At 38.1% G+C, this 26,689-nt stretch overlaps 1 protein-coding gene across 6 annotated transcripts in view; it reads right to left on the reverse strand.

Moving 5' to 3' along the window:
- Positions 1-26,689, reverse strand: part of ANO4 (anoctamin 4) — a 457,591-nt gene that overhangs the window by 188,495 nt on the left and 242,407 nt on the right. For all 6 annotated transcript variants that reach the window (XM_059402257.1, XM_059402256.1, XM_059402258.1 and 3 more), the window contains 2 exons: positions 21,600-21,736; positions 18,442-18,600 (listed from right to left, as the gene is read on the reverse strand). In XM_059402257.1, the coding sequence (XP_059258240.1) occupies positions 18,442-18,600; positions 21,600-21,736 (296 nt within the window). The remainder of the gene's footprint in view (positions 1-18,441; positions 18,601-21,599; positions 21,737-26,689) is intronic.

Genomic DNA, 26,689 nt, shown 5'->3' on the forward strand with positions numbered 1-26,689 from the left:
GATGAACATTTTTTCATGTGTCTGATAGCCATTTGTATGTCTTGATTGGAGAAGTGTCTGTTCATATCTTCTGCCCATATTTTGATATGATTGTCTGTTTTGTGTGTGTTGAGTTTGAGGAGTTCTTTATAGATACTGGATACCAACCTTTTGTCTGTACTGTCATTTGCAAATATCTTCTCCCATTCCGTGGGTTGCCTCTTTGTTTTGTTAACTGTTTCCTTTGCTGTGCAGAAGCTTTTGATCTTGATGAAGTTATATGCCAATAAGCTAAGCAACCTAGATGAAATGGATGCATTCCTGGAAAACTATAAACTCCCAAAATTGAAACAGGAAGAAATTGACAACTTGAATAGACTGATATCTAGTAACGAGATTGAAGCAGTGATCAAAAACCTCCCAAAAAACAAGAGCCCAAGACCTGACGGATTGCCAGGGGAATTCTACCAAACTTTCAAAGAAGAAATAACACCTATTCTCCTGAAGCTGTTTCAAAAAATTGAAGCAGAAGGAAAACTTCCAGACTCTTTCTATGAAGCCAGCATTACCCTGATCCCCAAACCACACAAAGACCCTACCAAAAAGGATAACTTCAGACCAATATCACTGATGAATATGGATGCTAAGATTCTCAACAAGATCCTAGCAAACAGGATCCAACAGCACATTAAAAAGATTATCCACCATGACCAGGTGGGATTCATCCCTGGGCTACAAGGATGATTCAACATTTGCAAATCAATCAATGTGATAGGACAAATAAATAAGAGAAGAGAAAAGAACCACATGGTCTTCTCAATTGATGCAGAAAAGCATTTGACAAAATCCAACATCCGTTCCTGATTAAAACGCTTCAAAGTATAGGGATAGAGGGAACATTCCTGAACTTCACCAAATCTATCTATGAAAGACCCACAGCAAATATCATCCTCAATGGGAAAAAGTTTGCAGCCTTCCTGTTGAGATCAGGACCACAACAAGGATGCCCACTCTCACCACTCTTGTTCAATATAGTATTAGAAGTCCTAGCAACAGCAATCAGACAACAAAGAGGAATAAAAGGTATACAAACTGGCAATGAAGAAGTCAAACTCTCTCTCTTCACAGATGACATGATTCTTTAAACAGAAAACCCAAAAGACTCTACCCCCAAACTACTAGAACTCATACAGCAATTCAACAACATGGCAGGATACAAAGTCAATGTGCAGAAATCAGTGGCTTTCTTATACACTAACAATGAAAATACAGAAAGGGAAATTAGAGTATAGATTCCATTTACTATAGCACCAAGAACCATAAGATACCTGGGAATAAACCTAACCAAAGAGGTAAAGGAACTGTACTAGAGTAACTACAGAACAGTCATGAAAGAAACTGAAGAAGACACAAAAAGATGGAAGACCATTCCATGCTCTTGGATTGGAAGAATAAACATTGTTAAAATGTCTATACTGCCTAGAGCAATCTATACTTTTAATGCCATTCCAATAAAAATTCCACCAGTATTTTTCAAAGAGGTGGAGCAAATAATCCTAAAATTTGTATGGAATCAGAAGAGACCCGAAATCGCTAAGGAAATGTTGAAAAACAAAATTAAAACTGGGGGCATCACGTTACCTGATTTCAAGTTTACTACAAAGCTGTGATCACCAAGACAGCATGGTGCTGGCATAAAAACAGATACATAGACCAGTGGAACACAGTAGAGAGCCCAGATATGGACCCTCAACTCTATGGTCAATTAATCTTCGACAAAACAGGAAAAAATATACAGTGGAAAAAAGACAGTCTCTTCAATAAATGGTGCTGGAAAAACTGGCCAGCTATATGTAGAAGAATGAAACTTGACCATTCTCTTACACCGTACACAAAGATAAACTCAAAATGGATAAAAGACCTCAACGTGAGACAGGAATCCATCAGAATCCTAGAGGAGAACATAGGCAGTAACCTCTTTGATATAAGCCACAGCAACTTCTTTCAAGAAATGTCTCCAAAGGCAAAGGAAACAAAAGCAAAAATGAACTTTGGGGGAACCCATTTAGATACAAAACACTGTGGTCCTTCCAGATCCTTCCTCCAGCCAAATCCAGCTGGTTCCCCTTCCTGTAGTATACCCTCCCTAGTCAGTTCGACTTAGTCTTCCCAACCTCATCTCTGTCCATACAAACAAAAATGCAAAACAAATGTAAAACAGTGGAAAACTCTAAACTGCCTCAGAGCGTAGAACTTAGGAAAGCAAATACCAATTTCTCTGTGCTTATCAGCTCTCCCATTATTTTAGAGAACTTCTCTGAACTTCTGGAACGAACTAGTGATTCCCTCCCAGTATTCTTGCCTATTTCCTCCATAGTACTCATAACATCTGACATATTTGTTTATTTATGCTTCTCTTCCCTCAATAAGAGCAGATACTCATTAGTTATTTGATGAATGAATAAAGAATGAATCCATCTGGAAATGAAGTCATCAGACACTAACAACTGCTCTTAAAATATGCCTAAAACACAATAGGAAATGAGTTAAACCTTGGTCCCTGCCTCCAGGGACAGTGTTGCATCATCACTTTTGCAACCGAAGTATATCAGGCTTGGTTAATGAAATTCAGCATATAATTCATCATTTCAAAGTTTCCACTTGCATGGATTATAGGCAGGAGACGATGAACTTATAGTTCTCTGGACTGCTTCAAAGCTTTGAAATTTCTCCATCTCATTAATAAATAAGTATGCCTTATCTCCAGTATATACTTTGAGTCACCTTCAGCAATTTCATATAACATGCAGTAAAAACAACAGGAACAAAAATAACACCATAAAGAAAGGGCTTCAGTTCCTTTCAGAAGTGCAACAATGCAATGCCCACATTTGGTACAAAGTAAGGGAGGACAATGCAAATTTTGTTTTATATCAGACAAGTTCAGTTTAGATCACTTAGGAAGTCTTTCAGATTATTTTGTCTTGTGGGATAATACCAACTCAGTTCTTCAGCTGTGCTTTGTATAATGGGTGTTTTTCTCTGTTAATATTATTCTGTGTCTAGCAAAGGAATATGCATGAATTGTAAGAAATGTGTGTTTATTTAGATAAACGTTTGAGTAAGTCAGTTCAAGATAACTTTGTACTGGTCATCTTGACCTGGCAACAGAAGTGCGTAAACAAGCAAAAGCAATGGAGGCAATAATAATTAGGCCCTCAGATCTTTAACTGGTCTCAAAAAGTATAGTAAAAGTAAAGGGGTTGTTAGGGAGAAGGAGAGAGAGGAAGAGAAATAAAAGAGAGAGAAGAGGGGGAGACAGAGTAAGACAGAGATAGAGAAGGAGAGGACTCTCCCACAATCTGATAGAACTGTCTTAAGAAGATGGAACAGTGAGAATAAGGACATGATTCTGATGGACTGATATGGAGCTTGTAGTTGTAGGTGACACCAAAAAGGACTGAGTCCTGGCAATGAGGTAGGATTTACCACCCATATCTTTGCTACTTAACAGATCAGGGCAAGGACCCTCAGGCCAAGAGGTGATAGGGTTGATTGCCTGAGATAAGGAAACCCGGTGACCCTTGGTTGAAGTCACTCCCTTCATTATCAATACCAGTAGCAAGCATTTACCAAGCACTTAACGAGCGCCAGACTCTTACCTAAGCATATTATAGTGTGTTAACTCCTTTGCTCCTTTTAATAACCCCATTAGAATTTCCCATGTTTGGGATGCCTGGGTGGCTCAGTTGGTTAAGCAGCTACCTTCAGCTCAGGTCCTGATCCCAGGGTCCTAAGATCGAGTTCTGCATCAGCCTCCTTGCTAAACAGAGAGTGTGCTTCTCTTTCTATCTTTGCCAGCCACTCTGCCTACTTGTGCTCGCTCTCTCTCTCTCTCTCTCTGACAAATAAACAAATCTTTTAAAAAGATTAAAAAGAGAGAATTATCTGCCATGTAATAAATGAAGAAACTGAGGTAGTAAGAGGTTAAGAACCATATCTAGTTATTTATTTAACAAGTGATAAAGTAGTAACTGGATCCACAATCCCTGAAAGGCCAATGTTACCCTATTTTCCCGCTCAAATACATAGGCCCTTTCTGACTCAAGAGTCTGATGTCAAAAGTGTTTAAATTAGTTAGTCCACATGAAATAGCTGCCTTTAGTTCCTCTAACTACCTCATGAACACTGCAACTATTTGATGTTGAATCAAAGGGTATATAACTCAGTGGTTCTCAACAAGGAATGCTTTGGCACTCATCTGCTTCCCTTCCTGGAGATATAGGACAATGCTTAAAGACATTTTTTGTTATCATAACTTTGGGGGAGGCACTACTAGGATCTAGTGGACAGAGGCTAGGGATGCTGCTAAACAGCCCTTGGTATACAGGGCAGCCCCTACAACAAAGACTTACCCAGCCCCAAATGTCAATAGTGCAGAACTGAGAAACCCTAGACCTAAATTGATTGGTGTTACCTAGACACAGCCATGGAAATCAGCTGTTCACTGACTGGGCAAAATTAAAATGTCCATGTGAATTTCTTCTTTCTTTATTTCCATCAAGGACCCTCATGAATTCCCTGGTTACTGGGATCTCAAAGTAGGCCATCTGAACCTCAAAGACTTGTTAAAATCTCAACTACAAACTCATTATCAGTGGTAGTGAATGCTAATGATGCCTGGCCCAGAAGTCAAGTTTCCATGAATGTTGGAGAATTATCCTTTGTCAAAAACGAATACCATCCACCTCCTACCACCTCCACAAACCTCAGCCAGTAACTAACATGGGGACCCTTGGTTTAAAAGTCACCCAGCTATGTGGTGCACTCTCTGCTGCAGAGCTTCCCTGTTGAATCAAAGAACATATTTTTGTCTTAGCTTTACTCCCTGCCCTTTTCTACTTTCCTCACCTCCCTTTCTCCTGAGAGTACTCTGCCAATCAACTTTAGCAAAATCCTCACCTCAGGTTCCGCTTCTGCTAAGGAAAACCTAAATAGACTCCCTACTGAGCATAGAGCCCAACATGGGGCCTGACCCCAGGACCCTGAGATCATGATCTGAGCCAAAATCAAGAGTCAGATACTCAACAGACTGAGCCACCCAGGTGCCCCCTAAGATAGCATTTTTAAAAAGGGGCAAGTGAAAGCATGCATCAACAATGGTAACCCCGATCAAAGATGGCAACAGAGTAGGAGGGCCCTAGGCTCACCTCATCCCACAAACACAACTAGATAACTATGAATTCATCCTAAATATCCCAGAAATTAGCCTGAATACTGACAGAACAAAGTCCACAACTAAAGGGAGAGAAGTAGCCACATGAAGAAAGTAGGTGTGGAGATGTGGTTTAAGACAATGAATTTCGGAACACTGAAAAAAATAAAAATAAAATAAAATAAAAATAAAATTTAAAAAAATAAAAATAAAACAATGTAAAAATAAAAGAGAGAGAGAGAGAGAAACAGATCATAGGTGCTGCAGAGGGGAGGGAGCTGTGATTGCAGAGAAAGGAAGGAGAAAGAGAAGCACACAAGGGAACACACAAGGAGAATATTTCCCCAAAGCCACTGGTTTGGAAAAAGAGAGGGACTGAATTTTGTGAGATTTTGCAATCAATAGGGCTTAAAATCTGGAGTTTTAAAGGTCAGTGGTCATGGCTGGGATAGAGCTCAAAGGGCCTGTCTTGTTCCTGAAGAGAAGGCAGGCAAATAAATTGGGGGCAGACAGTATGGAAATAGTGATCTGAAAAATGCCTGGGACACACAGTGGGGAGATAATTTGTTAATCTAGAGGCAGCATTGGAGGAGACATCTCTCCAGGAACAAAGGAACTGGCTGGTGCCATTTCTGTCTCCAACCCCTGAGCATAAACAGAGTCACCTGAGGGAAGCAGCCCAGCCCAGATACTGGCTGCCTAACTTGCTTACATCAACACCCCCCCAACACACACACACACACACACACACACACACACACACACAACACATCCCTCCCCACCCACCCCTATGCTGCTGTGGAACAGTCTTGTCAAGCTTGCATCAGTTCCAGCATGGTGGACCCCCTTCCCCAGAAGACCAGCACAAAACCCTGCTTACACCATGTCTCCTGCCCAGAGAGTTCTGCAGGGCCTCCATTCTGGTGGAGTCTGTGTCAGGCCTCATTTCACAAGCAGACAAGAGCACACCTAGTTAAAACTCACCACATTCAGGCCAGGAACCAAACACTGCCTGCATCTGGCAAGGAGAGTCTCTGCAGGTGATTGGCATAAAGGATAGAACAGTCAAAACACAACAGCAGAGCACACACAGCACACACCAGAGGCACTCCCTAAGGCGCCAGTTTCTGAGTACTCCATGATCTCTTCTTCATAAGGCCATTACTTTTAGGAGTAGGAAACACAATTGGTTTTTCTAACACAGAGAAGAAGGCACAGACTTAAACAAAATGTCCAGATGGAGGAATTTATCTCAAAAGAAACAACAAGAGGGTCACCTGGGTGGCTCACTTGTTTAAGTGTCTGCCTTGGGCTCAGTTCGTGATCCCAGGGTCCTGAGATCAAGCCCCACATTGGGCTCCCTCTCCCTCTGCCTGCCTCTATGTCCCTTTCTGTCAAATAAATAAAAATTTTTTTAAAAGAGGAAAGAACGGACAAGATAAGGCTACAGGCAGAGATCTAAGTGAAACAAGTATAAGTAACATGACTGATGGAGAATTTAAAGTAACAGTCATAAGGATACTCACTGGGCCTGAGAAAAGAAGACATGAGTGAAACACAACAGAGATAAAAGAGTTAAAAAAGAGTTCATCTAGAGATGAAGAATACAATAAGCAAGATTGGAAACACATTTGATGCAATGAACAGCAGGATGGAAGAAGTGAAGGAACTGATTAGTGAATGACCTAGAAGACAAAATAATGGAGAACAATGAAGTTGAACAAGAGAAAAAAAAGAATTAAGTAACAATAGGATAGACCTAAGGAAATCAGTGACTCCATCAAACGTAACAACATTCATGTTACAGGAATCTCAGAAGAAGAAGAAAGAGTAAAGGGGGCAGAAAATTTATTTCAAAAAATAATGGTAGAAAATTTCCCTAACCTGAGGAGGAAAGAGATAGCCAGATCCAGAGGTAGAGAACACCTAACAAAATCAACAAAAGTAAGCCAAAACCAAGACATACTATAATTAAATTTGAAGAACATAGTGATAAAGAAAAAAATCTTAAAAGCAGCAAGACCAAAGTAGTCCTTAACTTAAAAGGAAAAATCTGTAAGTTTAACTGGAGATTTCCCACCACAAATTTGGCAATCCAGAAGAGAGTGGCATGATATGTTCCAAGTGCTGAGTAGGAAAAATCTGCAGCCAAGGATACTCTATGCAGCAAAGCTATCATTCAGAATAGCAGGAGAGAGAGAGTTTTCCAGACAAACAAAACCTAAAGAAGTTTGTGAGCACTAAACCAGCTCTACCAGAACTGTTAAATGGAACTCTTTGAGTGCAAAGGAGAGACCAAAAGTGTCAAAGACAAGAAAGGATCAGAAAAAAATGTCCAGAAACAACCACAAAACAAGTAATAAAATGGCAAACAATACATCCCTATCAATAATTATTTTGAATTTCAAGGGACTAAATGCTCCCATCAAAAGACACCAGGTGTCAAAATGGGTTGGGGGGAAAAAAATCAAGACCCATGTATATGTTGCCTATAAAAAACTCATTTTAGACCTAGAAGCAACTGCAGCTTGAAAGTGAGGGTGTGGAGAAACATTTATCACACAAGTGGATGTCAAAAGAAAGTCAGAGTGATATACTTACACTTATCAGACAAAATAGACTTTCTTGTCCTTGTTTTTATCCTGCTTTGGTATTAGGGTAGTACTAGCTTCATGGAATGATTTTGAATGTGTTCCCTCTATTCCATTGTGTTTAAGATTTGGTAAAAACTGTCATAAATTATTTTTTTAAATGTTTGGTAGAATTTACCAATGAAATCATGTGGTCTTAGGCTTTCCAGTCCTGGGAGATTTTTGGTTCCTAATTCAACTTTCATTCTTGTTATTGGTCTAAAAAGATTTCTTATTTCTTAGATTCAAGATTCATGATTCAATCATGGTAACTTGTGCATTTTTAAGAATCATCCTTTCTGGGGTGCCTGGGTGGCTCAGTGGGTTAAAGCCTCTGCCTTCGGCTCAGGTCATGATCCCAGGGTCATGGGATCAAGCCCCACATTGGGCTCTCTGATCAGCAGGGAGCCTGCTTCCTCCTCTCTCTTCTTGCCTGCCTCTCTGCCTACTTGTGATCTGTCTGTCAAATAAATAAATAAAATCTTAAAAAAAAAAAAGAATCCTTTCTTTTCTAAGTCATCTGATTTGTTAGTATATAATTTTTCATAATAATCTGTTATGACACTATGTATTTTCTATAGTTATCTGTTGTATTGTTTCCTCTTCCATTTATCATTCTGGTTTTTGAGACTTCTCTTTTCTCCTCAGTTAATGTAGTAAAAGCACTGCCATTTTCTTTTTGGAGGGGCACTGGCTATTACTTTCAATGTTATGTTATTGCTTATTCTGGTCTCTATTTTATTTCTGATTTTTCTCTGTTACTTCTCCTCTACTAAATTTCAGCTAAGTTTCTTCTTTTTCTACTTCTTTGTGGTGTTATGTTTATTTGAGCTTTTTTTTAAAATACAAGCATAAATTTTACTCTAACATCTGCTTTTGCTGTATCCCATAGATTTTGGAATACTATATTTTCTTTTTCTTTTGTTTTGAAACATAGTTTGATTTGGCATTTGATTTCTTATCTGACCACTGGTTTGTGCAGTAGTATGTTGTTTAATATTTACATATTAAATATTTAATATTTACAGTGTAGATTTTCCAGCCTTCTTTATTGTTGATCTTTTGTTTTGTAGAATTGTGGTTGAAAACCATACTTGGTATGATTTCAGTCTTCTTAAATTTATAATATTTGTTATGCCTCTTTTTTTTTTTTTGCTTTATATAATTTTTTATTTTTTATAAACATATATTTTTATCCCCAGGGGTACAGGTCTGTGAATCACCAGGTTTACACACTTCACAGCACTCACCAAAGCACATACCCTCCCCAATGTCCATAATCCCACCCCTTTCTCCCAAACCCCCTCCCCCCTGTTATGCCTTTTTTTATGTGATTTAACCAGGGAATTCTGCGTGTACTTGGAGAAAATCTGTACTCTATTTTTCTTGGATGGAATGTTTATATATATCTTTTAGAACCATGTGTTCTGAAGTATGCTTCAAGTAAAAAATATTATCATTGAAAAAAAATAAATTTAATTGAGGGTACTCATTTAAAACAAAGCATATCAGAGGGGAGGTGGGTGGGGGGATGGGTAAAATAGGTGAAGGGATTAAGAACACCCTGATTATGATGAGCACTGAGTAATGATGTATAGAATTGTTGAATCACTACATTGTATACTTGCAACTAATATAATACTGTATGTCAACTATAGTGGAATTTAAAAACTTAATGAAAAAGCCAATAGTAACCCCTGATAGACACTATTATGGTCTGAATAACATATATTGAAATTCTAATCCCCAATGTTATGATATTAAGAGATGGGAGTATTTGGAAGGTTATTCGGTCAGAAAGGTGGAGGCTTCATGAATGGGATTAGAGCCTTTATAAATAAGACACCAGAGCGCTAGATCAGCCCTCCTGCCATGTGAAGACACAATGAGAAGGCAATGGCTATGAACCAAGAAGTGGGTCCTCAGCGGAAGCCAAATCTGTGGATTGCTTGATCTTGGATTTGCCAATCTCCAGAGCTGTGAGAAATTTCTACTGTTTATAAACCATCCAGTGTGTGGTAGTTTGTTACAGCAGCCTGAAGGGACTAACACAGAACTATAAGGAATCTCTAGGGCTTTGATGTTCAGAGAAAATCTGTTTTCTCTGCTCTTACGATTGCCCTTAAATTTCTTTTCCCTTTTCCTCAACCTGAGATCCTTGGTAATACCTATATGTGACATATAAAGAAGTAGAGATTATTAAGTACAGTAAATCTCTCTTTTAAGGCCAGAAAGCACTAGAGGACAGGAATTTGCATAGTTCAATTTGTCCTGACACTCATCATCATAGTTTTAACTATGAAGGAAGGAAGGAGTCCCTGTTTCTCTTCTCATATCTCAGAGCTCTGGATCCTGAGAGCTCATTTACAGCAACTAGCTGGATGTGGTTGTAGAACATAAACAGGGATTAAAAAGAGAAAATGTGGTATGGGCAGGAAGTCTCTGTAGGCAAGAACTTCTGGGTGAAATTAGTTTTAAATGGGGAAATCTTTGTGAAATTTTCCCTTGAAGAGGGTAAAGCAAGATTAGGATGGGCGAAAAATATTTAGGTTTAGGTGTTTGTTTTTTAAAGCTCTGGATTGATCTATAACTTCATTCCTTGATGAATCCAAAACTAAATCCTCTGGAAGGAGATAAATACCTGAACCTTGAGAATGCTAAACTTGTTGCCCAATGTATTGAGTTTTTCCAAGAGCATTACAGATAACCATTAAGCTCATTAATGTATATACATTAGCAACAAATGGTCAGTTAATGTTACTATTCCTAATAGTTATATTTTAAGGAACTTATAAACTATAAGAAAAATTTTCTAAAGTTTGCCTTGAAAAACTATTTTTAAAGTATTAATATACTTTATTCAGCTATTATAACTATAATGATATAATAATAAATATTTATTAAATGCTTAAAATATGACAGGTATAGAGCTAAACACTTGATATGAATTATCTCCTTTAACTATCATAATAACCATGAAGTGTATCTCATTAGTTTCATTATGTAGTTGACCTAACTTCCCCAGGAGCACACAGCTTTTAATGCTGGAAAATAAAAACAAGGACTGAGAATGTCTAGACCCAGACTTTTAATCACTCTATTGGCTACCTATGATTGTATAGCAGATCACATCATGAATTTACAGGCTTACAACATACATTGGGGATGTCAGAGTTTCTGTAGGTCAAAACCCTGGCATGGCATAGCTGGCTTCTCTGCTCTGGAGTCTCACCAGGTTCCAATACAACTCATGGTTAGGGCTACAGATACATTAGAGGCTCAAGCGAGGCAAGATCTTTCAAATTCCCCCAGTTGTTGGCAGAACTCATGGTTTTAGGACTGAGGTCCCTGTTCTCTTGCTGGCTGTCAACTGGGAGCAACTCTTGATTCCTAGAGGCCATCCCATCTTTCTTTGTACCTGGCCCCCTTCACAGACTGTCTTACAACCTGGTAGTTTACTTCGTTAAAGCCAACAAACAAGAGTCTTTCTAATGTCAGTTGACTGAGATGGGGTCATAAATACCATAACATAATCACAGAAGTGAATTTCTATTACATTTGCTATAGTCTATTGGTTGACAGCAAGTCGCAAATCCTGCCTGCATTCAAGGGGAGGAAATTATACAAAGGTGTGAAAACCAAGAGGTTTTAGGTTCTTCCACCACAACCACTAGGCAAGTAACAAAATGGAATCATGCTTGTGCCAACTTCTCAATTTTTGCCAAAAGCGCATATGTTATTTACAATATTTTAATTTCCTATATTTCCTTAAATGGACTCACTTTTTAAGAATATTTTATTTTATTTATTTTTTTAAAATTTTTTATTTCTTATAAACATATATTTTTATCCCCAGGGGTACAGGTCTGTATAAAAAAACTTTTACAACACAGTCATATAGGAAAATCAATATTACTTGTCATAAATAGAAGGTAAAACCAAAGCAAAGTAAAATGTAAAATAATATTTAAAAAAAAAAAAGATTTATAATGTATTTGCCTATACGGTCTCATTTAATCATCACACAATTCATAGTAAGCAATATCATCCTCCTTATTAAATATATGGAAACTGAGATCCAGAAAAGCTTGGTTAGCCACTCAGGATGATGCAGCTTGTAAGTGGTTGTAACAAGATTCAAGTCCATGGCTAATGGCAGCCAAAGTGCAAATCTAAACAGCACCCAACTTCATTATGAATCCCAACTTTCCTGGTTCCTTTTCCTAAGTCCACCTGTCCCCTCAGCCTTTCTCCTAATCTCCTCAACTCTGAGATCCATCTTCAAATACCAGAAATAAACACTATATATAAAAAATGAAGGGCAAGTATGCTCAGGTTTTAATCCTAGCTTTATTTCTTGTTGGCCTCATCCCCTGAGGCAAATTATTGCCTTGCCTCAATTGTCTCATCTATAAAATGGGGATGATAATAGTAGGTGCTTAATAAATATAAGAGTTAACATTTTAATACTGCTTTTGTTATAATCTCAAAGGAAAATATCCAAGGTGCCTAACCTTAAGTGTTGTGTATGTGATTATTGCAGTTAGGTTTTCAATCCCTTCTAGAAATAAGTGAAAACTGGAAAAATAAAATTGACAGAATGCATTATTTTGCAATTTTTGTTGTGTTTTTAAAGCTTACTATAATTAATGACATTTAGGGGCAATGCTGTTGAATAAGACTGAGCGAATAGGATCTTGAACCCAAAGCTAAGAGTTGGTCTTAGCAAGGAACATGGTCAAGATACCCTTATCATGAGAGGGAAGATTGCATTTCTGGGCACAGATGAAAGCAAGTGGGTCCCTGCAATGGGCAGAACTTGTGGTCATTCTTTTCTTATTGCTCCAAGGGCACTGCACTGTAAATTCTTCCTTCACTCTCCTACAATGTTAATTTTGGAAAGTAAGTGATTTTTATTAGCATGAAAACATGCAGTTATTTCTCCCATCTTAAATAGAAAGAACTCTTTCTTGACCCACCTTCTTATTCCAGTTTTCACCCCATTTCTCTCTTCTGAAAGAGCTATTTATAACTTCTCTCTCCAAGTTTTCTCCTCCCATTCTCTCTTGAAGATACCTTGGTCGTGCTTTCGCTTCCACCACCCCACAGAAACTTCCCTTGCCTAGCTCACCAAACTCTTCCATGTTGCTAAATTCAACTGCTGACTTTGGTCCTGATCTTACCAGCCCTCTCAGCAGCATATGACACAATTGCTCCCCGCTGAAACACTCTCCTCCAGGCTCCACACCCTCTGAGTCCCCTTCTGGCTTTCTGCTGACTCTTCTATCCTCCAAATTTACAACACAGGTGTGTCCCACAGTTCAATCTCTCTTCCATTTGTAGTTATTCCTTCAGTGAGCTCATTCCAGTGTGTATCTCACAGTCAGAGCTCTCCGTATTCCAGGCTCTTCTGTCCTAGTCAACATCTCTACCCCTGGAACACATCAAGCTTAATCTGTCTACAAGAGGATCCACTCTTCTCTGCATCTCTATAAATGACAGTTCCTTTCTTCCAATTCCTTAAATAGCATGTAACAGATAAATAGCCTTGTGGCCCTTCTCTCTCACATCGCTCACCCAACATACCTGAAATTCCCATAAGGTCTACTTTCTACTCTTCCCAACATCTCTGTTGTGTGCTTGACCAAGCCACCATCCGTCCTTCCAGGATCCATGCAACAAATCTCCTCACTGATCTCCCTCCTTCTGCCCTTGCCATGACTCCCTTTTCCATAGCCTAAAATCACCAGGCAACCAGAGTGACCCTAATAAAATGGAAAACAAATCTTGTCTTGCCTCTGCTCAAAACTGTTCAGGGGTGCTCTTGTCACTCAAAACAGCTAAATTTTCCCAGAGACCACTAAGGCCTGATGTTATATGTCTTCCGTTGTCTCTCTGGAGTAATTTCTAACTATTCTGCACCTTGTTCAGTGCAGTCATATTGGCCTCCTTACTGTTCCATGTACATGCCAGGAAAACTTCTGCCTTAGAAGTTACTGCCTTTGAACTTACTATTCTCTTTTTATGAAAGAGAGGCTTACCCTTAGCAACTTCTACAAAACTACAAATCCCATCCAACACTTTCTGCTTTACTTTTTCCCATATGATGTTTATTGATATTTTATATATATATTTACTTTTTAATTTTGTGCTTAAGTTCCAACAGAAAAAGGCTTTTTGTCTGTTTTATTTACTGCTAAGTTCCTCGTACTTGAAGCAGTGCCTGGCAAAGAGAAAGTGTATGTGTTTACTGAATGAATTAAGTATCATCAAAATGGTATGATTTATCTAATTATAGTTATTTTGTAATGACCAATGATAGAAGTTTTCCCCCAAGTTCTGCATCAGTCTAAAGAGAAAGAGCACTTCATTAATATAACTACTAATCACATATTCCAAGAAATTCAAAAATCATCCACAATTTGATAATTTATATGAAGGAAAAGATAAACTTATTGATGATAATCATTTCAAATACTAATAGCCAATGATGGATATAAAATTTTAAATGAAAAAAAATGTGAAATGGAAAATGTGAGTAAGTAAATAAGAGTTTACCTTTAAAGGGGGGGATTTCCTTCAATACACACTAAAAAAGCAGATGATTTGGACTTAATGATACTTTATTTGGGAATTTTGCTGTGGACTGCTTTCTCTGGTCAAATATGAAAGATGAGCTACAGAATATTAAAGACCCAGGGTGCCAAAAGTAAGCACTGAGCTGCTGACTAATCAGACAGTGGCAAAGTTTTTTAGGGGAGATTAAATTTGACTATGTCTTCACTTTTACCATGAATTAAAGATTCTCCTAGTTCTTTCTTGAAGTTTAGTGTTAAAAGAGATAACGATTCTCTTAGTGTCGAAATGTTTAACTACAGAGCCTGTCTTTATCCATTTGAAGGCAAAACCCTCTAAGTCTATGAGACATGTTTTCTGTAATTGTTGGGCATCATGACACACAGCTAATGAAGAAAAACCACTAATCATAAAATGTATGTAGTGTTAATCATTTCAGATGTAAATGGATTCAATAGTAGGCTTTCCAGGTTTTCTTTTTTCTTTTCCACCTTGAGCTAAGTTCTTTGTTTTCTGGGTGAAAAAGTGAAGTAACTTCCAGAAGCTGAAATAGCTATGAGTATTATTGTCTCTTGGCTGTAGCTCTTTATAAAACACTTGATTTAAGTAAGAGTGCTTTTTATTTTTTAAGATTTTATTTATTTATTTGACAGATCGAGAGAGCGACCACAAGTAGGCAGAGAGGCAGGCAGAGAGAGAGGGAAGCAGGTTCACCGCCGAGCAGAGAGCCCGACGTGGGGCTCGATTCCAGGACCCCGAGACCATGACCTGAGCCGAAGGCAGAGGCTTAACCCACTGAGCCACCCAGGCGTCCCAAGTAAGAGTGCTTTTGAAGGCTTCTAAATCTAATAACACTAAGTAGATGCAAGTTTATTGTTCAACTAAGGGATATTTTATTTAATTATTTGTGACAGGGAAAAATTAATTTATCTATAATTTCCTGCTACCTCTCAGGCAGAGAAGAACCTGTGAAGACTCTTCTTGCTGAGCCTGCTTGGCCATGAGAACACAAAGCAGAATTAGCTGCTTTAATTTCAGAGCTGAATTAGAGCCAGTTGTGCCATGTATCTAAAAGACTGGAGCCGGGCAGTGGGAAAGTTTGTTTAGAACAAAGGTTCCAGAAAAAGGAAAAATCTAGCTGTTGGTAGTGGATAGAGGATTATGGGGGAAAAGGAGATATAGGAAAGTTGCCATCTGGAGAAGTAGTTTTGGAGGGAAAAGGAAGAAGAAATGCTTAGATAAGTTTTTATGAAGTTTTCCATATAGTGACATGACCATTTTTCTATTTGCTATTTTTCTCTAGTATACAGTAAACAAATACTTAGCTATTAAAATTTTTAAAAATTACAACCAAATAATATTATCTTGTATGCAACCAAAATCATAGAGCAATCATCCAGCACACCATGGTCAGCACAACTGGGTAACAAAAGGCACAACAATTCTCTGCTACCTGTGTTAATTCCAGTAGATGAATACTGTAGCACAGAAGATATTTTAGGAGACACAGAAAATTTTCAATCTCTGTAGTATTGGGTATTATTCAGAAAAGTATTGAGCTTTTTGAGTTTTAACTAATAAGTCATAAGATGGCATTAAATTGATCTAGGCAGAAGAAACCCCAGGAATGGAGTACATAGCTATGAAGCTTAAAATAGAAATCTCTCAGTAACTGAACAAAGCTTCCTAGTTTTAATGAGAATTAAGACTGTCTGACAGAGTCAGAATGGATCAGAAGAAGGACTTTCATTATTTAGGATCAGGTGGCAATTCACATTTCTTTATATAAAAATTCCAAATAAAGAAAAAGAGTAAAAGATGAAGGAATGTACCCCAAAGATACAGATTTCATGAAAAGAAGGGCCATCTGTACCCCAATGTTTATAGCAGCAATGGCCATGGTCACCAAACTGTGGAAAGAACCAAGATGCCCTGCAACGGACGAATGGATAAGGAAGATGTGGTCCATATACACTATGGAGTATTATGCCTCCATCAGAAAGGATGAATACCCAACTTTTGTAGCAACATGGACGGGACTGGAAGAGATTATGCTGAGTGAAATAAGTCAAGCAGAGAGAGTCAATTATCATATGGTTTCACTTATTTGTGGAGCATAACAAATAGCATGGAGGACATGGGGAGTTAGAGAGGAGAAGGGAGTTGGGGGAAATTGGAGGGAGAAGTGAACCATGAGAGACTATGGACTCTGAAAAACAATCTGAGGGTTTTGAAGTGGCGGGGGTGGTGGGAGGTTGGGGTACCCGGTGGGGGTATTATAGAGGGCACGGATTGCATGGAGCACTGGGTGTGGTGAAAAAATAATGAATACTGTTATGCTGAAAATAAATAAAAAAAAGAAAAAGCAAACAAGCAAACAAAAAAAAAAAGATGAATGAATGATTTCCAAGGATAAAAATAAAGGGGTGCCTGGGTGGCTCAGTCAGTTAAGTGTCTGTTTTGGGCTCAGGTCATGATCCCTCCCTCTGCCTGCTCCTCTGCCTGCTTGTGCTCTCTTTCTGTCAAATAAATAAATAAATAAAATCTTATAAAAAATAAAAATATTAATGCACTACCATGTTAAGAAAAGAGTATACAGTTGCCTCAATAAGCACTTAAAGAACAATATTTATCAAAGATATGTTCTATGAGTAGAAAAAAGATTTCCTGAAGCCCCAAAAAAGTGGAAACAACATATTTAACCCTGTGTGTTGCTCCAAGGAAGCCTCCAACTGAGATAGTCTTTGGAGAAACCCAGATTCACTTTCCTGAGGAGAACCTCTTAGGGCCACTGTCATCTTGCCATTTTTTAAAAAATAATTATTTATTTGAGAGAGAAGGCAAAAAAGAAAGAATGAGAGAAGGCGTGCTCTCAGGATGAGGGGCAGAGGGAGAGATAGATAAAGGGAGAGAAACAGACTCTGCAGCAAGTGAGGAGCCAAACATGGGGCTCAATCTCAGGACCCTGAGATCACAACTTGAGCTCAAAGCAAGAGTCAGATGCTCAACCAATGGAGCCACCCTGGCAGCCTTGCCATTTTTCTAGTTCTCTTTTTGGAGATGTTCCAGAAAAATACTACTCTGTTTCATAAATGCTTAAGAGTTAAGGTCAAATAGATCTGGAAAAATCCCACATACCTAAAGTTCCCTAAGACCAGCACGCAACCCATGTGTACCATACAAAGAAGAATGTAGATGTCTGATTTCAAAATGTATCCCCTCAGCCTTGAAGAGCAGAATCAGAAGCAAACATTTTTAACTGCCAATATGTTCTTCTCATTGACTATGAAAAGCTCCAGAAGTTTTGCAACATGTTTAAGGAAAATCTAAGAAGAATTATGTAATCTAGCTAACAGGGCCAAGTTCTATAAATGTGCAGTATTTGGGGGTACACAATAATCTCATTGTGGGTCAGAGGTGTGGCTGGACCTCTGGTATCTTCCTTAGTAATTTTTCTCTTAAAAATACCAATACAGAGAAGGAAAGAGGAGTGTTTTATCAAAGCACTGGTAAGGTTAAATCTTGAGTTATGGAACTTGGTAGACACCTGAATATCTCTTAAAATGGAATCATTTTCTAAAGTCCAGCTGTTTTTGGCCAATTCAGCAAGATAGTCTCTCCTGGTACGTGATGCCCAAGCTCATTATGTTTCCTGAAATGTCAAAAGAGGCTCCAGAGTAGGATGACTGTGCTTTATCCAAAGTTTTCTTAAATCCATGTAATAGAACCCTCCCTTCCCAAAGACATAGAAAATGGGCATAGGAACTCAAGTAAATCATAACACTTTGAAATAATTCATTTAATCGAAATAGAGTATTTTGATTTTCATAGACTCTTTTGGCATTAAAATGCTCTCAAAGTCAAACTGTGTTTCAAAAAATTAATTATTGGAACATCCCCAAACACTGTAGACTGGTGAACTCCAACCAAATGAAATGTTCAATTAACATAACAAACATAACATAAATTGCCTCTCAGTATGAATAGATACATTTGTGTTTCTTCTCATCCAAGATGAGATTCTCATCCAAGAAAGATTACCTCTTTCTCCATTTGTAATCCTTCTGCTCTAATATTTCTTTCAAATACTTCTCTCTTTTCGGTCTGTGGGTTGGATTTTCTGTACACAAGAATATAGTCAATTCGACACTTTCCATCTCTGAAGTAAAGTCCATTCGATTTGTGTTTTTCTGGCACTGTCTGCACACAGAGAGGAAGAAATCAATTTAAAGAATTATAAGTAAATGAATTTTTCACTGTGTTTTACCAAGATCACATCTTTATAATGAAAAATGTAAACAGCAGGAAAGAGAAAATAAAAATTGGAAAAAGAACTGAGTGAAGTAGACAAAACTTAAGACACCTAACAATAATACCAAATGTTGGCAAGGATGTGGAACAACTGAAAATGATCATATTCTAAAAGTGAGAGTGAAAACTGATATACTTACTCTGGAAAACACACTGGCATTATCTTGTAAAATTGAACATTTACATAACATACAACCCATAACAAGAAAAATCCTTATTAAAGCAACTAGGAGGGGCGCATGGGTGGCTCAGTGGGTTAAAGCCTTTGCCTTTGGCTCAGTTCATGATCCCAAGAGTCCTGGGATTGAGCCCCGTGGGGGCCAGGCTCTCTGCTCAGCGGGGAGCCTGCTTCCTCCTCCCTCTCTGCCTGCCTCTCTGCCTACTTGTGATCTCTGCCTGTCAAATAAATAAATAAAATCTTTAAAAAAAAAAAAGCAACTAGGAGACATGTATATAATTATCTATAGCAACATTGTTCATAAGAATAGAAAATAAAAAATGTGAATCAACTCAAATGTCTATGGACAGGCAAAGAGGTAAAAAAAATTATAGGACAGTCATATGGTGGAATATTATGCAACAATAAAAATGAAGACATTGGGAGATGGAGAGGAGAAGTGAGTGGCGGGAGGAAATCATAGCGTGTGACAAACCATGAGAGACTGTGGACTCTGAGAAACAAACTGAGGGTTTTGGAGGGGAGGGTGTAGGGGGTTGGGTGAGCCTGGTGGGCGGTATTATGGAGGGCACGTATTGCATGGAGCACTGGGGGTGATGCATAAATAATGAATTTTGGAACACTGAAAAAAATTAAAAAAGAACGAATGACCTACAGTTACATCTAATAGCAAGCATATATCTTAAAACAATATTGACAGAAAAAAAAAACAAATCACAGAAGACTTCATGCTACATGATTTTTAATAAAGCACAAAATAAAATGAATCTAGAAAGAAGCTGTTAAGGCTATATATGTGCATGGTAAAGCTGTTTTTAGGGCAAGAGAATAAAAAAAGCAGTGATTCAGGAATATGGTAGAGGGATGAGATTAAAGTTGCTTTGGTGGTCTTAGTATTATTCTAGTTCAACATTCCTCAGAAATTTGTTCACAATTAAAAAAAAAAAAGCTTACTCTGTGATATTTGTGTGCATATATAAACATACCAAGTATCTGAGACAAAAGTTCACAAGATAACTTATCCTTTCTATTTGCATACATGCTAATATTAATTTTCCATTCCACTAAAAATAATTGGGAGTTAGTAACCCAAAACTAGGTTGCCATCATAATTTGAAAAATACTTAGTTCATCCGTTGGATGGTAATTCAATTGTTATTTTCAAAACTTACATGTAAGTTACAAATATTATTTAGTAGTCATCACACATAAAAAATTAAAGAACAAAACAGTAGGTGTAATTTTCTTCCAGGCTCCCTAGGCTTGTTATAATCATGTGCAACACTGAAAGAGACATCAAGTACAGGCCAGTTAGGCTTTAGCCCAGTTTCTCAGGCTGATAGATTTCGAAAACATGTCTATGAACCTAGAAAGTGGAAATGGGGGGATGGGGGTTGGCTGCCTTTTCTTTAGGCCCAGTTTACATCAGTTTTCAAATAGTGGTATATGGGAGGCAAACATGCCAGGCCTCCAAGGTCATTGCTAGAATGTACGTTCTTGCACAAGTGCAATGCCTGCTGTCTCATCCAAAAGGGAAAGTGTCAGCTAGGAGGAATGGAAATGTCACATCCCATGTCTTGGTCCAGACATTCTCAATGGATGACCAGCCCTCACTGATTATTATTTATTTATTTATTTTACTTTTGCTTTAAGAGGTACTCAGAGGTCTATCCAAATAAACACTTTCTTCACAATTATTTACCAGAAAAGGGAACCACTCTGTAGACTTAGCACAGCAGTATCTGTCTGCAAAAATAAGGTTTCAGCCACAGCATCAGGAGGAGGGTTACCAAAGCCTTAACTCTCTTGAGGCTGTTTCCTTTTCTGTAAGTTAAGGAGATAAGACTACGTGCTCTTCGAGGTCCCTTTTGAGAATCCTCCTTTATGTCACATCATGGCACTCAAGGTAACTAAGTGAAGAGATGAAAAGGAATGAGGTTTTTTGTTTTTGTTTTAATACATGAATAGTAGCATATGGTGTTGGTAGAAAGAAGTCCGGGAAGCTTGGTAGAAGTAAACAATTTTTCCTGTTCAAAGGTGTTATCCTGTCAATGGTTAACCGCCTCTCAAATAATAACAGTAGGAATATGCATAAATGACTGATTTTGGTTCCTATTACCTATACCTAATGCATATACAAAGAAGGTATTAAACTCCACTGAGACAAGATCTAAGCAATAGTGAATGCCCCTAACAAAAGACTTTTCTTCCAAAATGACATATTAACAGATGGATCTATTTACAATTGCAATGTTTCCAGATTACAGAGGCAAACAGAAACTGGCGAGTGGCTTTGGACAACATAATCTACTGAGAGCTGGTCCATTTTTTATCACTGTTCTATGTGCTGGGAGATTTATTCAAGGAAGTCCATGCTTGTAAAGCTTTCTTTCTAGTAGTGACACTCAGAATGTAGATTATGACAAAATGACAGGTGATTTTAAGTGTCTCCCTTTATATAAATGAAATGTCTTTAGGTATAAGAAGGGAAATCTATCACTTAGTGAAAGTCTGTTTTAAGCATAGGTAGATTCAGGATCCCTAAAATCTGCTAGACCTATGGAGGAAATCAAAAGACTATAAAACTTGTCCCTTGTTTTCTGGAAACCCACAGTTCAACGAGATGATGACTTCACACAATCTGCTGGAATACGCTTCACAGGCTTCTACCTGGATGAAATATTGTATTTTTAAGAAATCATACACTTACCTCTCCCCCTGCTTCCAATCTACTAGCATCATCTGAAGTACTGGTCAGGTTTCCAGGGTGAAGCAGAGAATCGTCATCTTTGCAAGGACTGTTGACAGCTTCTAATTCATCAAAAAGAATATTGACATCCTTGGCCACTAAAACCAAAACAAATTCATTAGAAGTGGGGTTAAGAACTTGGGATCTTAAAATCAATACCAAAATAGAAGACACTCCCTTTGGCTTCATATTTTTTCATTGTTTCAATAACACCTTGAATGATAGGTATATTATTTTGTATGAGAAAATAAGGTCAGATGTAAAACATGTTGATCAAACAGTGTCTTGTTAAGGCAAGGAAAATGTGAAGCAAAGTGAAGTACCTCCATAATATAAATATAACTTGCCTTCCATGACAAGAGGAGGTGTTATGTTTGTTTAGTTTTCCTTCACCTACTTGTTTAGCATCAAGTACTTTCACTTATTACTTCTAAGAACTCATTCTCTGTGTTGGACCTAACCTCTTTTACTTTATCTCATTTTATTTTTCATGAAAGTGCCTTACAACTTGCTAAGTGAACCCATATTATGTGCCAACTGTCAAGGTTCAGTAAGATCTGTAATTTTATTCCTTTGTTCCTTCCCAAGGTCTAATAAAGAAAACTTTATACAGTAATAAAGCATGTAGTTAGGTTTTCTGCATTTTCTCTTTCTCTAATCATGAATTGAAATCATGAAGGTACCCATTCAAGGGCTTTCCCAAGAGATTGTTGATGCCAATACATAAAGAACTATATATCAGACTTCCAAATAAAGACTTTACCATTCAAATACATAATACCTTGAAGTGGACCAGATATGAAAGTTCAGCACTAGTGGCTGAAGACATACAGTGCCAGGTACAGGACCCTTCCTTAGCATCTCGAATGGCAGACCAACATTGAGGTTCACCTTTTCCTTTGATGCTTTAGAAATTGCTAAGGATTTTTAATCCACCACAAGCCTCTGTGCAGAATAATTTGTAGGCAATACAGTACTATTTATCTATCACATACAAGAGTATTCATCCTTTCATTTAAAAAAATTTTAGAGAGGTGCACATTATCTTGTGCACAGAGTTGAGTGATAGCCATACCCTGATAAACAAAAGTGACATGTCTTCCTGCCCTTGTGGTAACTGGTAAACAAAACAAATAGTCAAAGAATTATAAATTGCATCAAGTGCTATAAAGAAAAGAACATCTTTTGGATACAGTGGGAATAGAGATCATCTACTTAGTTGGTGTGACCAGGTTCTAAAGCAATTCATTTAACATCCAAGTTTTTCCTCTGTAAAATAAAATCAGCATGGCAAATAAATTAACACTTACTGCTTACTGTGGCAGGCTGAATCATGCTCCCCAAAGGTGATCTAGATCCTGGAACACATGAGTATGTCACCTTCTATGGTAAAATGAACTCTAGATGTGCTTAATTCAAGGATCTTAAAATGGGAAATTAGCTTGGATTACATGAGTGGGCCCAGTGTAATTAAAAGTGAGGTAAGAGGGTCAGAATCAGAGAGACAGATTGGAAAATGCTATGATGTCAGCTTTGGAAATGGAGGATAGAGCCATGAGTCAAGGAATGCAGGTGCCCTAGAAAGTAGAGAAAGGCAAGAGAGCAGATTCTCCCCTATACCTGAGAAGGAACACAGTCTTGCTGGCATCTTGATGATTTCTAACCTTCAGAACAGTGAAAAATAAATTTGTGTTAAGTCACTAAGTTTGTGACAATTTGTGGCAGCAGCAAGAGTAAACCAATACACTTGTTACAGGTTTTTAGACTCTGCAGATCCAAAGGAAAAATATCATGGTCTTTTCCTACAACTGGGATTTAGGAGCACCTCTGATAGGCCAGGAACTCAAGGAAAGGTACAGTTTTGAGGGAGCACAGTCTGTCCAGTGTTGTGGGAGATGTCAAGAGGAAAGACAACTTCTCTGACAGGCCTGCATAAGGAAAGTCCCTCTCCACCACTTACTCTCTATCGTCTCTCACTGCTCATTTCTTCACAGCACTTATCACAAACTGCAATTATACTGTTTATTCATTTGTTTACTGTGTGATGGATATTTACTCTGTTAGGATAGAAGTTCCATAAGGGACCTTGTCTGTCTTGACTGGTGGACAGAGGTCCTGGCATAGCCCTCAACACATATTTAATGACAGAACAATGATCTCAAGGTGGACACATTTCATGATGTCTGAGAGCCCCCCTTTCTCCAATATCCTATGGTTCTAGGACATTGTATATATATTTTTCCTAACACAATTCTTATTCACGAGCCAGGAGCTCCACAGTTTCAAGTAGAGGCTGATTAAATTTTAAGTGCATAGTGATTAAATTTCAAGTAGATATTGATTAGATTTGAACAATAGCATAAAAATATTTCAGCAAAGTAGATCTGCTTACGATTCTAAATTCCACCCCTCAGCTGTGTGAACGTGTGCTCCCATTTCCTCACTCGTGAGGCAGGTATGGGAAACTTCTCTCTCAGGGTAGCTGAAAAGAGGATTCATTGAGATCATATAAATGTTAGTCTGACCCACAGCAGAGTGGCAAGGAATGCTGGCTTACCAATTTTAGACTCTGGGACCTTACGTCAGCACTTGGGTCTCAGCAGCACAAGACAGGTCAGGCATTTACAAGTTGGAATGGTTGTTATGAAGGGTAGACTGGGGTAAGGTGTGAAATAAAGAAGCTAAAGAGGACAATGAGATTCATGTCCAAGTGACTGGCTCTCCTTGGGGACAAACTCTTGCATTCATCTGTCCATGAGAATTGCCCCTTTGCTTTTGCTAATGTAGAAAACTACAAGATCTTCTGCTGGTATCACCTTCTGGTGTTGGTACAACCAGTTCTTTAAAGCCCTCTATATTCTGGGGCTCCCAATTGGGACTCTGTTGTCACCCTGAAGATATATGGCATTGTCTGGAGACATTTTTTTATCATTTTGGCTAAGAAGAGGGGGTAGTGCTAACATCCAGCAGGTGAAAGCCAGGGGTACTGCTAACCATGCTCCAATGTCAGAAAAGCCCCCTACAAGAGATATCTAGTCCAAAATATCAATAGTGTCGACACTGAAAAATTATGCTCTATTAAAGGTGCACGTCTTTGATTCTAGAGGGACCAGCTCGCTTGGAAAAAGGAAGAGAAGTCTGTTTTCCCTACTTCTGCCCATCATTATTGCTGAAGAAGTTGTGATGCAGCTAATGCTACCTGAGAGCTCAAGGGAAATCAGTATGTCATACAATCTGAATTTTAGAGAACTTTTAGAGAATTAAGTGATATTAAGACCTCATTATCACCTGTCAGCCTCCCAAGAGTCTTAACAGGGATTAAAAATGCTGATCTGTCAAAATTCTCAGGTGAACACATGGCCAGTAAGAAGACTGTAGAACAAGTAGACAGCTATACAGACAGAAGAAACACCTGTCCTTTATCAATACTCCACCATTCTTACTGACAGATCAGCTATACAAGCTAAGTTTTAGAAACAAAGTATAATATCTTTTGAAGCAAACTTACATCATTTCTTTAAGGAGAAAAACAACCTCCAACTTCCAGAGTTAATCAATTTTAAAAAATCTGTTTATTCAGCAAGTTACTTTAGTTATTCAGCAAGTACTTAGCTACCTATCTTGGCCGGGCACTGTGCTGGGTTAGGTCAAGTACTAGACACGACAACCATCGCCCCTGTCTTCACAGAGCTCACCATCCAGTCAAGGTGACAGTGGGGCCTTTTTATCCATGGCAAGGATGTCACAAAGATACTCTACATTCAAACAGTGTTACTTTTAATGGATTCCCCTCACCTTTCATGCAGCCCAAGTAACAGACCTGCTCTGCATAAACTCAGGAAGGGCTGTGTGAACAGAACTGGGAAGGTGAGTCGCAATAGATAGATACCACACATGTGGAAAGCAAGAGAGAGGCTCAAATGATTGTCCTTCACAAAAAGCAGGCACTCAGCCTAAGAAGAACAGGGAACAAAGTAGCAAAGACTCGCATATAATAGCTACACAATAGTCAAGAACCTCAGATTGCCTGGGAGGCAATTTTGGGAGACCAAAAACCTGCTAGAGTCTGAGTAAATCATCAAACTCAGAATAGGTAAGAGATTTCTGTAGGCTGACTTGCTTTGTTATCCCAGAATAGAGACGGAGCAGAGAAGTCAGAGGGTCAGAAGACAGGGCAATTCTGACATTCTTTTTATGGGAAGGCAAGTTTACCTCGACAGCACTGAATCTACTGACTAAATATTTGTAATTATTTAAATTATTCAGTAAATCACTTGGATTATTAGCCATTATTCACCTCTAGGGGAAAAAGGCCAAAAATGTATTTCAAGGGCTCAAATAAGTAAGCAAATAAATTAATTATCTTCTGCCATTTGTTCACTGAGCCAACATTTATGTTAGGTGCTAGAGGCACGAACATGAACAAGACATGAGTGAATAAAATCGAAGCAGGACTATAAAGGCAGGGAAAACAAACACTAAGGGTGTCTTGTATCTTTTAGAGAGTAAGAAATAAATACCAAAAAATCAAAGCACTCGACTCACTGCTCTTTTAACTCTCCTATTCCTCAAATGCAGCAGAAAAATCCCACGGTAGCATTAACAGCACAGGAGTACTTTAATCTCAGTATTTTCTGATACAGAGAAAATCCAGTGAAATTATAGGTCACTGAAGACAACATAAGACTGTGTAGTGTAATGCTTTATTTATATTTGTCCTCCAGAGTGCCAGCTCATTTTACTATTTTTGTCCCGAGTTCCAAATTATTACATCTGATATTCAGAACTTTGAAAATACTGCATATTGACCTTAAACACAGACAAAAAAGGAAACCTTCAGGAATGATTTAAAATGCAAACAACACAAAACAAACAAAACAAAACAAAAAACTTGTTTACATCTTAATTTGAACATTTAGCTGTCTGTTTTGTAATAAGTTCTCTTTACATCTAGCCCTAGGGACTCTTCCAGGTGAAAGCCCAACACAGTTCTCTAAAACTGATTAGCAAATAGGAGGCACTGGTGCCCATTTTTAAGTAAATAAAAACTA

The sequence above is a fragment of the Mustela nigripes genome, chromosome 6, assembly GCF_022355385.1.
Source record: "Mustela nigripes isolate SB6536 chromosome 6, MUSNIG.SB6536, whole genome shotgun sequence".
Lineage (NCBI taxonomy): Eukaryota > Metazoa > Chordata > Mammalia > Carnivora > Mustelidae > Mustela > Mustela nigripes.